Genomic DNA, 17,126 nt, shown 5'->3' with positions numbered 1-17,126 from the left:
CCCATGCTTTAGGAAGTCTTGCAAAAAACAAACAGACAACATGTAAATTTATGATGACACCCAGGGCACCTTTATTAGACATTGGGCTCAATTCTGCTACAGCACAGACTGCAGTCTAACCAGTAACTCCGATGACTAGCATCCTCCAGGCCCCGGGGAAGTTCTTCTCCAGGCCTCCTGCCCTGTGTGCATCAAACAGAAGGTGACTGCCTCCAAATGCCATCACAGCCAGTGGGCTGCGCTGCTGCAAGCGTGGCAGATAGACACTGCTCTGGTGTGTGGGGAGGACTGGAACAATGGATGTGCTTAATTAAGAGAAGTACAACGGAACTTATCTACCTTCTCTTGGAGAGCATAAATGCCTTAGATAACGAAGTATTACATCTCAGTTGTGCTGAGCATTCATTTTCATGCTTTTCATTATGTTACAGTTCATCATTCTTGAGATACTCATGAATTGCCCAGTGTTGGCAATAGTTACAGACTTAATGGCTAAACATATTAAACAATTCATATCTCTCTAAATTTGTATTTATGCAGGTCCAGACTGAAAATTCCTGATTGATCTAGATTTTAGAATGTTATTTTAAAAGATGATGTAAATGACAACATATGTGATCATAGTTTGTATAATGAAATTTAAATATTTTGCAATATTGTTTACAATGGTGATAATATATCCTATGCAACCCCAATGACAATATTTGAACATGATATGTAAAATTTATGGTTCATTTCCAAACCTGATTGCTAATTCAGCAGAACAATTTCTTCAAATTGAAATTAAATTTTAAAACACAGTGTTCAGATATAATGATGCAACAAAAGTGGTCTAATTTGAAAAAAAATACTGTCAATGGAATATAAACTATGTAGAAATTTTAATTATGAAAACATATAGTATTTTTCTGAAATTAACTTTTAAAAATAGCATCTATAGGATAAATATCTAATAATTCATGAATATCTTTCTTTTATTACTCATCCAAACACCACCTGCTTATGAATAGAACTCTCAGACATGCACAATTGCAATTCAGCCATCTTTGACATTTTGTTTACTGTCAGTCATACAAAAAGTAGATTAATTTGACTTTTTCAATATGAAAGCATACATTAATGTAGGAGGACAGAAAATATTTTAAATAACTATTTGTTAGCTTAATTCATAGATTTAAAAAATTTAAATAGATGTAATGTTGGATCCCATTTGTATTTTAATCCTAGGCCCCTTGTGTCTTACTTAGGTGGATCCAATTTGGACATTACTGCAATAAGTAATTCAGGTAATAAATAATGTTGGCTTGACTGGGATGATGGAAGCAGACATGTGTGAAGTCATCCAATTTTAGATACCTTCTCAAGAAGAATAAAAAGGATTTCCTGCCGAAACCGGTTTGGCTCAGGGGATAGAGCGTCGGCCTGCAGACTGAAAGGTCCCAGGTTCGATTCCGGTCAAGGGCACGTACCTGGGTTGCGGGCATATCCCCAGTAGGAGATGTGCAGGAGGCAGCTGATCGATGTTTCTCTCTCATCGATGTTTCTAACTCTCTATCTCTCTCCCTTCCTCTCTGTAAAAAATCAATAAAATATATTTAAAAAAAAAAAAGGATTTCCTGACAGGTTGGATTTAAGTATGAAATGGAAAAATCAAAGACAGGTTTCTGGTCTGAGCAACCCCAGGAGTGGTGGTCATTCTGTGAGTTAGGGCAGGATCTGGGAGGAGCAGCTTAGGGGAAATTTCAGAAGCTTGGTTTTTCATTTTAAGTTCGAGATGTCAGTTTAACTCTATCAGTTTAATACTCAGGGCATGCAGGGGAGAGGTCTGTATATTTGACAGACTTTAGGGTAGGGGTAGGTAGGGGCTGTATTCAAATCCTGGAAATGAGAGTCACTCCTTAATCTCCTTAATTTTGTGCTTTCAATAATAAGGGAGACATGATATAATTGGAAAATGAAGCATTGTTGTGCTACTTCCCTCTCATAACAAAAAAAGTGCCATAAAGAACCAAGAAGCCACCCCCACAAAGCCACTTTAAAGGCTATGAACTTCCTTGCTGTGGATCCCCTAAAAAAGTTCACAATTAGCCACCAATCCTGGACCCTAACCCTAAGCCCTTAACTTCAGGCTTCCTATAAATGTTTACTACAAACACATGTGGTGTCATAAATTCTCCATAGAAATTGCTGCTCCCTTACTGGTCCTCTGTCCAACTGCCTTTTACATCATAATGTGGTTTTCTCTTCCATCTTCCTAAGTTTGTTGGCTCTTGGCCTCCCCAAATCCCTTCAATCCAATAATGGAAAAGGCATAAGAAAAAATATATACATGTATGTATATATTTATACATATATAGTGTGTCCCAAAATTCACGCAAGAAGTAATTTTGATAGAAAACACAGCTTTATAATTAAAAATTGTAAATTTTTTATTGATTCATAAAGTATATAGTATAGGGTTATGTACGGAATAGCACATCAGGTAAATGGCCTCCACAGCTTTGCTGGCACATACGCAAAGCCATGGTCTTCTTTGGTCTTCATTGTCCCTGCTCCTGGGCCATAATTGGTACTTGGTAATGCTTATCAAATTGAAGGGATTGAAATCAAAGGGCAACAGATATTAGAATCTGATTCAATAAACCAAGTAAAATTAAGCTTTTACTTTTTGTTGTTGTTAATAATCACGCAAAATTCAAATCTTGCGTGAATTTTGGGACACCCTATATATGCATACAAAGAGAGAAACAAAAGTTTGTTTATATTCTATTTAATATATTTATATTATATTTATATTATATTTATATATATGTATATATATATATATATATATATATATATATATATACTAAAAGAGAAACAAAACTTTAAGTTTCTGAATGTCTTTGATACCCAAGCCTCAAAACGGAAAAGGAAAATTTCTAAGTGCAAGCATCACTGATTTAATCATGTGGCTTATCTTATTCTCCCTCTGACAAATACAGGAAAGCCTCCGCTAAGCAATATTACAGTCTAAATAGAGTAAAACTGCTGAAGGAAGGAAAATGTCAAGAGGGAACTTACCCCCGCCTGCTAGGAAGTCTTCGGATAAGAAACTAACACCATGTTCCTAAAATGGGCATCCTACACGAGGCGGTTCCACCGATGCTATCTGATGAGTCCTATACGCAGAGTAAACATGGGATTCTTGGATAAAACAAAATTATAGTTCTGTTCTGTGGGAATGTCAGGGAACACGGACTTGCTTTATGAATTTCCAAGACAGAGACACAGGAGATAGCATTTCCAACATTTGTTTGATGCAGAACCAACTTTTTTCCCCAGTAACTCATAACAATAACTTCCAGAAATAGCTTTCCTCTAAACACATATTTGAGATTCTCATATATAGAGAGAAGTTGAAAAGTGAATGGTGCTTGTCAAGGTCTGTCTGTCTGGCAGAACAAAACCAGGAAGTTCCCCAGTTCCCCATCACCCACTCCCTGATTTGACTCACCAAGATTTGTAAATCTGCCTAACTACATGCCTTCTTCAACCAATTTCCATTTAGATTCAATAAATTCACTTCTTCAAATATGAGGCTGTTGAATTATTCTATATTCACATTTATTAAATATTTTCATTGCAAGTATATTCCCAAATACCCACCTGTTCCTCTAGTGTTATCACTGAATAACAGGAATTAATTATGGAGATGATGAATTCAAGGAATTTATCCAAAATGAATGTTCTTCTGTGAAGAAAGGGCTCAGTAATTATCTACTTTTGCTCTTGAGTCTTTGGGGGACAGTCACTTCTTCTACACACAATAATTTGGTGAATAGCTGGGTCTTTGTTATGACTGAATTTAGCAATATCTTTTTTAACTTTCTTTTTACCTTTTACCCAATGCATAAGTCCATATAATACAGGTGTTTTATGAGCAAATCTTTACACACTGGTTAATTTTAAAGATATCTTAGCTAGTCAGTAACATTCTTTCTGTGTATTCTTCCAGAATTAATCTAATATGGAAAGAGTTCCATTTAGTTGGAAGGCAACCTTTCTAACAGAATTGGAAACTTTTGAGTTGTACCTGCCCATCATGATAGATCAGCTATTTGCCTCACATTCATACAGAAAATAGTTGCACACATTTACGTGAGATATAGAAGATATTTACAATTTATTAATTACAAATCTCATTTATATTTTTGTATACAAACATTAATCACTTAAATGGCTTGAGAAATGCCATTATAATCAAATGAAAAAACTATCTACTAAGTTAACAGACATATGCTCTCAAATACAGATAGATAATTATTTTTTAAAAAACATGATGTCTTAAAATAGCAATAGCAGTTGACACTAAGTGACATCATTTTTTCTGTATTATTTTTATGGTCATGAAAAAATAAGGAAAGTTATTTTTTTCAATAGCGCTATTCTCTGTTACCTGACTTATTTCACTCACTCCAAACTACAATGTTCAGACACAAGTTTATGGTGAAATTCCAGGCATTTCCTCTGGGTACAAAAGAAACCCAGTGAAAATGCTGTCATCCTCAGCGCTGACATACACTCCATTCCAATCTTTGGACACTTCCAGCCAGACTTGGTCCCCTGCATTTAACCTCAGGATGATGAGGAGAGAGGCCTGGTCTATTTCATGACCATAGAGCGTTTCTCTGGACTTGAACTGCTTCTTATTCCAGGCTACCAGGCTGATCCGAGCTGGCCGGCCACTCACCGTGACGTGGTAGGAAAACACATATGCCCCAGGAATGCTACAGTTAAATTTCCCGGTGACGGGGCTGTAATTCCCTTGGTCATTATAGAAAACCTTGTCAAATTTGATAGGGACATTGGGAGGAGGGAAAGGCTTTGATAAAGCAGCACTGAAAGCCGACCGTGGGACTCTGGTCATCTCCCCCTTGGAGCCTTTGAGGCCCCGAGAACCCTTCTTCCCAATAGATCCTCGGACCCCTTTGCTCCCAAGCTCACCCTTGGGCCCCACAGGTCCCTCCAGACCAGGAGGACCTACAGCTCCCTTTTCTCCTTTAGCTCCTGGGTCACCTCGGGCTCCAGGTAGGCCCTCTGGGCCACTTTTGCCTTCCATTCCAATATCGCCTTTGCTACCTTTTTCTCCTTTCAGCCCCACCTCACCTTTTTCCCCCTTTCCTCCCCTCTCCCCAGAGTTCCCACAGTAGCCCTTCTCCCCCCGGTCCCCCTTCTCTCCCTTGGCCCCAGGCTCTCCATTCAAGCCTGGAGAGCCCACAGCCCCTCGGTCTCCTTTGTCTCCTTTGGTAGCATTGACAGACGTGTCCCCCTTGGAGCCTTTTTGTCCTTTCACTCCCACCAGTCCGGTGTCTCCTTTAGCCCCTTTAGGACCAGGTCCACCTAAAATGAAAAATTAAAATAATGTTTACGGACCACATATGCTATAAACAATATGCTATTATCACAGAGCTCACAAAATAGAAACAAATCCTACTACCTGGGACTGGAAACCTGGCTCTTTTATATATATATATTGATTTCAGAGAATAAGGGAGAGGGAGAGAGAGATAGAAACATCAATGATGAGAGAGAATCACTGATTGGCTGCCTCCTGCCACACCCCACACTGGGGATTGAGCCGGCAACCTAGGCAGGTGCCCTGACCAGGAATAGAACCGGGACTTCCTGGTTCATAGGTTGATGCTCAACTACTGAGCCACGCCAGCCGGGCTGGAAACCTGGCTCTTGCCTCAGTAATGGTTGTGGGAGGAGTCTCGTGCACAGAGCCACTCACATCAGTACCTGTCTCATAAGGGGAAGAGTTCATGCTTCCGAAAAGTAATAGCTTGTATTTTGATCTCATGTATCTAGTTCTATTTATTTATTTTTTACTCTTAAGATAATAAAGGGTAGTAAAACTATTGCTCATTTTTTCCATTATAGTTTGCAGTTTGGCCCAATCCAAGTATTCTCTTACATCTCCATATTCTCCATCCAAATCCAAGCCTTTCAGGCAAAGAAACTAAAACCCAGAAAGATGCAAGAATCTTTCCCCAAAGACAGCTAGGAAGAGGGACAAGAGCTCAGATGCCTTTATCTGGTCTCCAAATTCCTAGCTCAGTACTCACACTCCAACATACCAATACACTGAATTATTAGAAGAGGCATAGCAATTCATATTCCCCTCTTACCTCCTCATAACTTGGAATACAAATAGGAAGAAAATCAAATACTATACTTCGCACATGATATAGTTTATACTCTACAACAGGAATATTTACACCCTACCTGGCTCTCCAGGTTTTCCTGGGTATCCCGGAACTCCACTTGATCCCTGGTCCCCACGTTCTCCCTTAAGTCCTAAAATGATGCCAAGATTAACTATCTTCCAATTATATTAGTTACGATAAAACTAACATCCATTTCACAGCCATCTCACATTTCGATGCTTCCTTTACCAAAATGTATAAAGGTAAAACAATATGGTTGAGGCAGTGAACACACAATGCAACATACAGATGATGTATTTTAGAATTGTACACTGAAACCCACATAATTATATTAACCAATACCACCCAGATAAACTCAATAAAAATACTAGATAAATAAAGTAAAACAATATGGGAAAAGGTTGTTGAGCATCATTAGCAATAGTTTATTCCAATTGATGGTAAATCATTTAAAGCAGATTTGGGGATAGCGCCAATCTCTCTAAACAGAACTCAGTTTTTCATCAGTGTTCCCACAGCTCTTCAAATCTTTCACAAAACTCATAACATGCAGTCTTTTGTTACAGATGTATGTGTTTCTTTCCTATTATGAATTTTGAATGACAGTTAAAATGTTCTAGTCTTCATATTCCCCACAATGCCTGAGAAATTATACCATGAAGAATTGAACACAGAGCACAACATTCTTCATTTGGCTCCAATTCGTTATAATAAAACCCATTCATCCCAGCCAGGCGTGGCTCATGGTTGAACATTGACCTATGAACCAGGAGGTCACAGTTCGATTCTCTGTCAGGGCACATGCCTGAGTTTCAGGCTCAATACCCAATAGGGGGTGTGCAGGAGGCAGCCAATCAATGATTCTCTCTCATGACTGATGTTTCTATCTCTCTCTCCCTCTCCCTTCCTCTCTGAAATCAATAACATATATAGGTTTAAAAAAAAATCCAGGAAAAAAATATAGTGTCCTTGACATAGAGCATCAAGGAAAGCCAATTTTTATTTTGTTCAGAAAATTTTTCATATACTCTTTGGACAAATTATAGAACTATGGGAACTTGTATTTCAAAAAAAGTTTGAATCTGGGTTTTTAGATATTTTCCATATTACCACAAAATGGACTTTTATCCTGGGCCTGGCTGAAGCCCAGTCCTCTTAGAGCTGCCACACTAGACTTATTTTAATTATAAATGGGAAGAGCAACAATAATGGTAAGAATGACAGCTGATTCTTACTGATCATCTACCTTGTACCAGGTAATAGTCCAAGCTCTTAACATAATTTTATAATTTAATATAGTCTTTTAAATTAAATGTTAATTTTTATTTGATATTAATACAGCCTCTCATATAACAGGGAGCTTATACAACAGAGCATATTTCACCAATTGGGACACTTTTCATTTAAGAAAGTTTATAGCACCTCCCTTTAAAAACTGCAGGACAGATATTTTTGTCACCACTTTTTTTTTTTTTTACTCTGTTCATCAGATTTTTTATTCACTTGATTTTTAGATTCACTTGTTGATAGATGTGTATTTGTTGTTCATAATTTGTATCTTTACCTTCTTCTTCTTCTTCCTCTTCTTAAAGGTTACCTTTCAGCATTTCATATAATACTGGTTTGGTGGTGATGAACTCCTTTAGCTTTTCCTTATCTGTGAAGCTCTTTATCTGACCTTCAGTTCTGAATGATAGCTTTGCTGGATAAAGTAATCTTGGTTGTAGGTTCTTGGTATTCATCACTTTGAATATTTCTTGCCACTCTCTTCTGGCCTGCATAGTTTCTGTTGAGAAATCAGCTAACAGTCGTATGGGTACACCCTTGTAGGTAACTGACTGTCTTTCTCTTGCTGCTTTTAAGATTCTCTCTTTTTCTTTTGCTCTTGGCATTTTAATTATGATGTGTCTTGGTGTGGTCCTCTTTGGATTCCTTTTGTTTGAGGTTCTCTGTGCTTCCTGGACTTGTAAGTCTATTTCTTTCACCAGGTAGGGGAAGTTTTCTGTCATTATTTCTTCAAATAGGTTTTCAATATCTTGCCCTCTCTCTTCTTCTGGCATCCCTATAATTTGGATGTTGGTACACTTGAAGTTGTCCCAGAGGCTCCTTACACTATCTTCATATTTTTTGGATTCTTTTTCCTTTTCTTTTCCAGTTGGGTATTTTTTGTTTCTTCGTATTTCAAGACTTTGACTTGATTCTTGGGATCCTCTTGTCTGCTGTTGGATCTCTGTATATTATTCTTTATTTCAGTCAGTGTATGCTTAATTTCTAGTTGGTCTCTTTTCATATCCTCCAGGTTCTCACTAAATTTATCAGCGGTTTCCAGAAAATTCTTGAAAAACCTTATAACCGTGGTTTTGACCTCTATATCCAGTCATTTGCTTTCCTCCATTTCTATCATTTGTGACCTGTTTCTTTGTCTCCGCATTTTTTTATGCTTCCCTGTGTTGGTATAGTGGCTTTGTGTGCTAGGTGTCCTATAGGGCCCAGTGGCTCAGCCTTCCCAATTACCTGAGGTGGACACTCTTGGTGCACCCCTTTCTGGGCTTTGTGCACAGTCTTGTTGTAGTCTTGTTGTAGTTAAGCCTTGATTGTTGTAGGTATCACTGGGAGGAATTGACCTCCAGGCCAATTGGCTGTGAGAATCAGCTGTGTCTGCAGTGGGAAAACTTCTGTGGTGAAGACACCCTTCTGGAGCAAGACTTGCTTCAGTGGGGCTTTGGTGCTCACTGAGTCTGCCCCCTGAGTATGTCCCTTATGGATCTGAGGAGTTGTAATCTGGATGGTCCCACTCTGACCACTGGGTACACTGGCTCTTGGATCTAAGGAGGTGCTAATTTAGCCTCTTCCTGAGGCTACCCAGCAGGAGCTACGAAGAGATCTGCAGATTCCCCTTCCTTTTTTGGGGTTCGGAGGTGCCCAGATGAGGCCCAGCTGTGAAGCAATGCAAGCTGCTGTGGGGCCTTGGGCCTTCTCTTGGAAGTTCTGGGTCTGTCTTGCCCAGCTGCAATTTGTTAGGTAATTTTCAGATTGCAAAGGGCCAGGGCAGGGGTCCTCAAACTACGGCCCGTGGGCCACATGCAGCCCGCTGAAAACACTTATCCGGCCCACCGGGTGTTTTTGCTGCCTCTGTGTGCATAGGAATTTGTTCATAGTTTTTTTAAAAACTATAGTCTGGCCCTCCAACGGTCTGAGGGACAGTGAACCGGCCCCCTATTTAAAAAGTTTGAAGACCCCTGCGCCAGAGCATTCATATGCAAAAGCCTCTGCCACAGCTTGGGTGGGGAAGGGTCTCAGGGAATCAACAGGGTGGAGCAAGCAGCTATGGCTGATCCTCAGCCCTCCCCTAAGGGGCCTCAAGTCTCAGTGTCCTGGTAATCGCTGCAAGCACCTCTGAGAGAGAGCTACCCTCAAGTTCTGAGTTCTGCCTGCTGCCAGTTTCTACCCGTATGAGTCCTGGGTCCCCAGAGACTTCCCGGAACTGAAGTTCAGAGCAGTCAGGAGCTTGTGACTCCTTCCCGATTCAAAAAGACAGCCGTGTCCTTAGGTGCCAGCCCCTTTCCCCGCGCGCTCAAGCCTTCGTACCTCTGCACTCTACTTCCGCAGCTCCTCTGAGTCTCAGTGTGCTTTTCTCTTTCCTTCTAGTTGTAGAATTTCCACTCAGCCAGCCTTCCTGTAGTTTTGGATGATGTCTGTTTTGTCTTTTAGTTGTATTTTTGAAGTTGCTGTGGGAGGCAGCAATTTCCAATGTTTACCTATGCCGCCATCTTGGTTTTTCCTGTCATCACTTTTATCACAGAAGAAACTGAGGTACAAAAAAATTTAGAAATGTGTACAGAGTTGAACATGAATGCATATTACAGTGGTTGGCATTGACTTATCAATCACATTATTTATATAAAACTAACATTTGTTGTTTCATTTTTGTCAGGAAAAAAATCCCAAGTCAAAGTAAAAGTCATGAGAGGAGACTCCCCAAAATTTCACAAGAGCAACTGCAGAAATCTTACCATAAGCCATTCAGCAGAGCTTTCTAAGCAGCCAGCTCCTCTATTACCATTCCACATAAAGCTTATAGCTTGGAAATTAACCCTTAGGCCATCAGGAAAATATGTCTGCATTTGGAGAGAAGGCAACCCTGAATGGATGTGAAGGGCCACTTCTATTTCCAGTTCTTGTCAATACTCATATACTGAGCCTTATTACAGTGATTCTGGTTCTCAAGTTCACTTAGGGATTCTAACTGCTTACACTGGGTTTTACTCAATCAGGGTGTGATGAGCCAGAATGCAGTCGTTCAAGCTATTTATTTCTTTTCAACTTTAGCCCTTAACTAAGAGTCTAGACTGGAAGTAAAAGGAAAGTGGAGTTTCCAAGCCACAGACTGGCTGAATGAATTTCTACTTTTGATCCTTCATCAAAGCTTATTCTTAAGAACCTTATCTTATGATACCTCCCTGTTTTTTTCTTCTACTTTCAGAAGTCTAGCTTCCAAAATGTATGAATCACTGGGGAGGTTCATAACTCATCTTTATTTCACAGGGTTTTCTGCTGACATAATTCAGCCACAAAAGGATTAAATGTTTCTGAGAATGAAAATTGCCTAACTGACAAGTGTGAAGCAGCTCCCTCTTACCTTAGCCTCTTTTCTAAGTAATTACTTCACTGAACGTTCTACTAGAAATGAGTTAGGCAGTTCCTGAGCCATGTGGAGGGTGATGTATAGATGATATTAGGTCTTTTGACATGTGACACTGAGGCTAAAACATTTACCTTGATGGATAGATGGTATTTCTACAGGCTGGCGGTGTTCACTGAGGAATTTCTAAATGTCCCAGTGAATCTGTAACCTTCCCTCAATACCTGATGCACTTACAGAACCAGGGATTTCCCAGGAAAGATGCCCTCTTTACTGATATCTGTGGAATTATAGAATTTCTGAGCTGGAAAAGATTTATGAAACACACTTAACTACAAATCTATTTTGAAAGTAAATAGGGTATAAATAGATATCTAGTCTATTCCCCTCAATTTTCAGATGAGGTAAAGTTATGAGGTCACTGTTATGTGGTTGATTTCTTCCATTTGAATTCAGTTCTCTTCCCACCATTGACACTGCCCCCAATTTGAGTGTGAGCCAAAGGATAGGTCATAGTTACCTTAGCAGGCAGGCTAGCCACCTCAAGGGAATAGGATTGCCTGCTCCAGTTAGTTCTATCTAGTATGAAATTAATTTGCATCCTGAGAAAGAGTTCACATGAGAATATATTGGGAAGGACCCTGCCCTGTCACTGGGCCAGCTGGGAGGCCAATGAGAGATAGAAAATTGTGTGTGTGTGTGTGTGTGTGTGTGTGTGTGTGTGTGATATGTTACCAAGCAAGTTAAAAATTTCTCAATTGGCTATTTATAAAGTTGACATTTTTGTATCAAGTATAACTCACAATATGCTTAAGCAAATTTGACCCACCTGCAAGAATCTGGTATTTACATAGCTAATTGTTGTCCTAAAAATGATGCAGAACATCCCTTGAGTTTTGACATGAAATCAATATAATTACCTACCCTTCTCTCCTTTCTGGCCTTTTGGACCTTGGGGTCCAATGATTCCTGGTGACCCTGGAACCCCCATATCACCAGTCTTTCCCTTAGGACCTGGAAAAGATAATTTAAAACCATCAAGGTTAAAAAGGATTCTCTTTCAAAATTCATTAGTTCAGGGGGGGAAAATCAGTCCTCATATTAATACTACTGACTATCAGTGTCCTAATGACAAAATCTGGATGAGAATAACTATTAGAGAGGCCTAAGGACAATATTTGTGTCTCATTTACAATTCTGTACTACCTGAATAGATAAATTGAGCACATTAGTACTTGTCCCTTGATTTGCGACAGAGATCTAATGATTCAGGGAAGCAGTCAGTGCTCTATCAAACAACAAGAACAGGACGATTACCTGACTCTTCACCTCACGTGGACCACACTTTCAGATTTTGAGTAAAACCACAATACCTAGCACTTTTGGTTTTCTGGCTCACTCACTTACCCATTCACTCAGGAACTATTGCTGAGGCTTCCTATAGACCAAGCACCCCACTTAGGGGTAAAAATCAGCCATCAACATTCCAGGAGTCCCTAGAACAAACTGATGGTTACCAGAGGGGGTGGGTGGAGAAATGGGCAAAAGGGAAGGAGCTTAAAATGCACAAACTTCCAGTTATAACGTAAATTAGGAGGATGTAATGTACAGCTAAAAAAGAGTCAATAATATCATAACTATGTACAATGACAGGTGGTTACTAGAATTCATAAGGTGTATAAATGTTGACTCACTGTTGAAACTTCATAATATATTACATGGCAACTATAAATTTTTTAGAGACTCATACAAAACTTCTAAAATTTTTCCAGCAATCCCTACCCTCATGGAGCTGAGAGTCCATGAAAGATAAACATTAAACAAATAACCACACAAATAAATAAAAATTGCTAACCTGTAGTTAGTGATATAAAAAATCAGAGGAGACATCCCTAAGATTACAGTGGTTTTCAACCTTCTGGCCCTTTAAATACAGTTTCTCATGTTGTGACCCAACCATACAATTATTTGCGTTGCTACTTCATAACTGTAATGTTGCTACTGTTATGAATCGTAGTGTAAATATCTTATATGCAGGATGGTCTTAGGCAACCCCTGTGAAAGGGTCGTTCGACTGCCAAAGGGGTCACAACCCACAGGTTGAGAACCGCTGCCTAAGAAGATGGCATAAGCTAAGACCCAATGAGCAAATTAGAATTTGAGTAACTTTATTCAAGTTTATTTAATGATGCTCTGATACTAGATTTTTAACTTTTTTTAAAAAAAAAGTTGTGTTCTTTTAAAACATTGATAAAGTCAAAATAAACATCTCTGTAGTAATCTCAAAAACAGGAACCTATCAGGCTCAGACTATTTCATGAGGTAGAAAAAGACTCCTCGATCAGCTAACTGAAAAATTAACTTATTGAGCACTTATTCTATTCTAGGCAGCACACTGAGAGTCCTTATAGGTATAAACTCATGCAGTTGTCTTGATGACTATGCGGTTGGAATTATTTTTATCTCATTTTACTATTTTGGAAACTGAGACTTACAGAAGCAATGAAGTTTCCCCCAACGTAATTTCATGATAGCCTCAACATGCTGAGCTCCTAAGCTCTCTGCTCTTTGCAGAACAAGTCAGACGAAGACACATGAGCATCCTGGGCAAACTAATGACTTGGCACACCTTTGGAATATTTGTCATATGTGTTTACAGGAGGGGCTGAGCTCTGAGAACAACGCAGCTAAATCCACCCCTGGGTAAAACACAAGCTTTGATGTTACAGACCCACAGCGTAGAAGACTGTTTAGCAACCAGCTGTGTTTACTTGGCCATGCCCTTGGGGGTTTTCACTCCCGCGCAACATGCCAACCAGATATGATACTAAGAAAAATTCTGGTAAATATAATTTTCTCAGTCTCATTATGTTTCCAATGATGTTTTAGCAACCCTGAACTCAGTGCCCCAGACCACAGCCCAGCTCCTTTACCCTCTTATTTCAGCTCTACGTAAATATTGAGCACATTTCCCAAAAGGTTCCTACAACAGATGAAATGAATGAAAAGCTTAATGAGGATGTGTAAGTCCCGATTTCATAACTTTAAATTCTTCAAGCAAGATACAAGAAATATTTATATGTAATTTTTTTCAGGGAATAGTGAATTTGCACTTGGCATGTTGATCTCATTTTTACCTTGAGTTCTCTGCTATATGACATGTAAAAGCTGAAATACATTACAATAAAACTGAGAGTGTATTCATAATGTATATATGAAAGACATCTGAAATTTTGAAATATGTAATCATGACGTTCAGTGGAGAAAATCGCCAGGCAAGAATTCGGTGTTGACTCAGAATTTCAATGAGAAGCAAGCTGAATCCTGGCTTTATTCTCCACCTCACAGGCATTCCACTTCTAATCCTAACTACAAATAGCACTCCCAAATCCCATCAGTCAGCACACCGTCTTGTGAGATAACAGAATTTCCATTTTCCCTTTTTACATCGGCATTAGTGAAAAGATTGTTCTGGTAGTGGGCCTGTGTAACTTGAAGAGCTACACACCTGTGCTGGGGCTGGTAGACCTGATCTCTGCTCTAACCAACATTGCCCTATAGAAGTTTCTACAGTGATGGAAATGTATATCTGTGCTGCCCAACAGGTTAACCATTGGCCATATGTGGCTAGTCTGACTGAGGAACTGAATTTTAATCTTATTTAATTTTTTAAAATTTATCTTTAATGTTGAAAGTATTACAGATGTCCCCTTTGTTTTTGTTTTTGCTTTTGTTGTTTTCCATTGATCTCCTCCACCCCACACCTGCCCCTCCCAGGCCTTTACCGCCCTATTGTCTGTGTCCATGGGCTATGCATATATGCACATAAGTTTCCCTGTTAATCACTTCCCACCCACCCATCCACCCTGCCTTCTTAATTTTAATTTTAATATTTTTAATAGCTATGCAGAAGAGTAGTGGCTACCACTTTGGGCTACACAGGACCCATTTTCATTTGTCACAAGTCACACCTAGGCCTACCGCCATTTTCATGACAACATAGAAAACCCCTGGGGCAATTCCACCTCCAATCCACCTCTCAACTCTAAGGATGTACAGGAGAGAAATATATTTTTCATATATTTTAAAATACCTGGATTTCCAGTCTCTCCGGGTTCTCCTTTCTGCCCTGGTGCAGATGAACAACAATCACAGCAATTCAAAAAGAAATCGGCCGTGTCCAGAGTGAAGTTTTCAAAGGGGAAGAGAGTGGCAGTGCCAAAGGTAGAATCTTGGACCAAGGGGTCAGAGGTTGGTTCTGCCATTTCAGCCACTTCTGTGAAGGGTGTTTCTTCTTCTTCTGGAGGTAGGCCACTGGACGGCTTTAAACCCTCCAGCATCTCTTTTCCCTCAGATTTCTTCGTAAATTTGATATATGGCGTGGTCTTTGCTATTGCATCCATATCAGCAATAGCCAAAATAATTAAAATAGCACAAAGCCAAGACAACATCCACATAATTGAGGCTGGAAGAAAGAAGGGGAATATATACACATATTACATTAGAAGGAATGAAAAGTAATATGAATATGTTCTTATGTGAAAGAAATCTGTATATATATATATGAACTATAAGAATGAATAGTAAGTATAATATTGAATGATATTTTTATGTATTTTATATGAAGAAGTGTGTTTGAATCACAATATTTTATTTACTTAAAGTATTTCTTATAAGGAACATTTGGCTTCAATTCTCCTCTCTGGTTGTTTTCTTTGTATTACATGTTCTAAAATATTGTTCTTAGTCATTCAAATGATCTTGCCAAGTAGCAAACATGATCTATAACAAATGTAACATGACTTAATAGCTCAGATACCCTGTGGAAAACAAATACGTGTAATTTCCTGACTGACCTCACTCAGATTTATAGAAATCAAATATATTTGTATTAGAGAAAGATGAAAAATATTGAGCTGAATAGTTTATTCCAGCAAACTCATTTATTTCAAGAAAAAAATACAATTGAAATAGTCCTTATATCAAATAGGGATAATGATCCTGTTGTGAGAGAAAAATTTTAGACTCTGTTGTAATAAATGAAGAGAGCAAGAGAGTGAATAAAAAAATCATAAATTTAAATATGTGCTATGTTCTTAGATTCTTCACATGTCATTTCCTTTTCCAATTCTTTGCTTTATAATTCAAGGAACATTTTTTCCTGAAAACTCACATTTGTCTTTGTATTATTTTAATGGGGCAAACAGTGGTTATTCTTATTAGGGCTTTTATCACTGCTCAAAGTGATATAAGGTTCCCAATGAAGTGAAATTTTGCTAGTTCATAGTATTTCATTCCCCAGCAACTCCCAACATTCCAGTGGCTGCTAATAAGAGATCCAGAGTGAAAAATGAATTTTTTTTTAAATTGGAAAAGGAAGTAGTAGTTAGGATAAGTAGTAAAAAAGTAAAGAGAATGGAAATAAAAATAGTAATAACACCTACTACTTATAGAGCCCTTTCTATGAGTACAGTCCAATCAGTTTTCAACATAGTTCTGCCAGGTAGCTGACACATTATCATCCTCCTTCTCGAAGGAGGAAAGTGGCACCAAGAGGTTACAGACCTTGTTCAAGATCACAGGAAGTTACAAATTCAGAACTTAAATCCAGGTCTTTTTAATTTCAAAGCCTCAACCCTTTCCCATAAATCACGTGGCATTTATAAGGGGGAGATTAAAAAACAATAAATCCAAGGGTAGGATAAGTGGAAGAGCTCTGGAGAAGACCCATATAAATCAGAACAGATGAGAAAGGACAAAGGTAGAATACGGCACTTCTAAAATCATACAAAAAATCCCAAAATGCTAACTTTTCTTCAGCCAATCTTTATTGAATATTAACAATGCCACAAGCACTGAGAAATGATATGTGGTCTCTGTCAGGGAGTTTACAAGGTAGTAGGAAAGATGATAAACAACAAAAGCAAAGGAGGAAGTATGAAGGGCAGATGATCACATTGCATCCCTCCAAATACAGACCCTGCACCCTCACTGTCCTCACCCTGGCAAGGAAACATGGTTACTACGCATCAGCCAGCCAAACCGAGCCTCAACAAAAACCAGACAACAGAAATATTCTGTTTCAGTATAAAACAATTAAACTTTCATTGGCTCACACAATTGTATTCAATGAAACATTCATTTGTTCAGCAAACATTTATTTGAGCATCTAAGAAGTGTCAGGTCCTGTGCTAGGTCATAGAATATAAAGAAAAGTAAAACCCGGCCCAATCTCTAAGGATCTTATCTGCAGTAACCATCAAAATAAAGCA

At 38.8% G+C, this 17,126-nt stretch overlaps 1 protein-coding gene across 1 annotated transcript; it reads right to left on the bottom strand.

The window, feature by feature from the left end:
* Nucleotides 1-4,483: 4,483 nt before the first annotated feature.
* On the bottom strand, nt 4,484-15,311 carry OTOL1 (otolin 1; the record flags this gene model as incomplete). Its single annotated transcript, XM_081086784.1, has 4 exons — nt 4,484-5,382; nt 6,271-6,342; nt 11,779-11,868; nt 14,948-15,311. 4 exons carry the CDS (start codon nt 15,309-15,311, stop codon nt 4,484-4,486), a joined length of 1,425 nt encoding a protein of 474 aa, XP_080942910.1.
* Nucleotides 15,312-17,126: the final 1,815 nt, after the last annotated feature.

This window comes from Myotis nattereri (assembly GCF_964212035.1).
Source record: "Myotis nattereri genome assembly, chromosome: 3".
NCBI lineage: Eukaryota > Metazoa > Chordata > Mammalia > Chiroptera > Vespertilionidae > Myotis > Myotis nattereri.
This window is presented reverse-complemented; position numbering and strand designations above follow the sequence as displayed.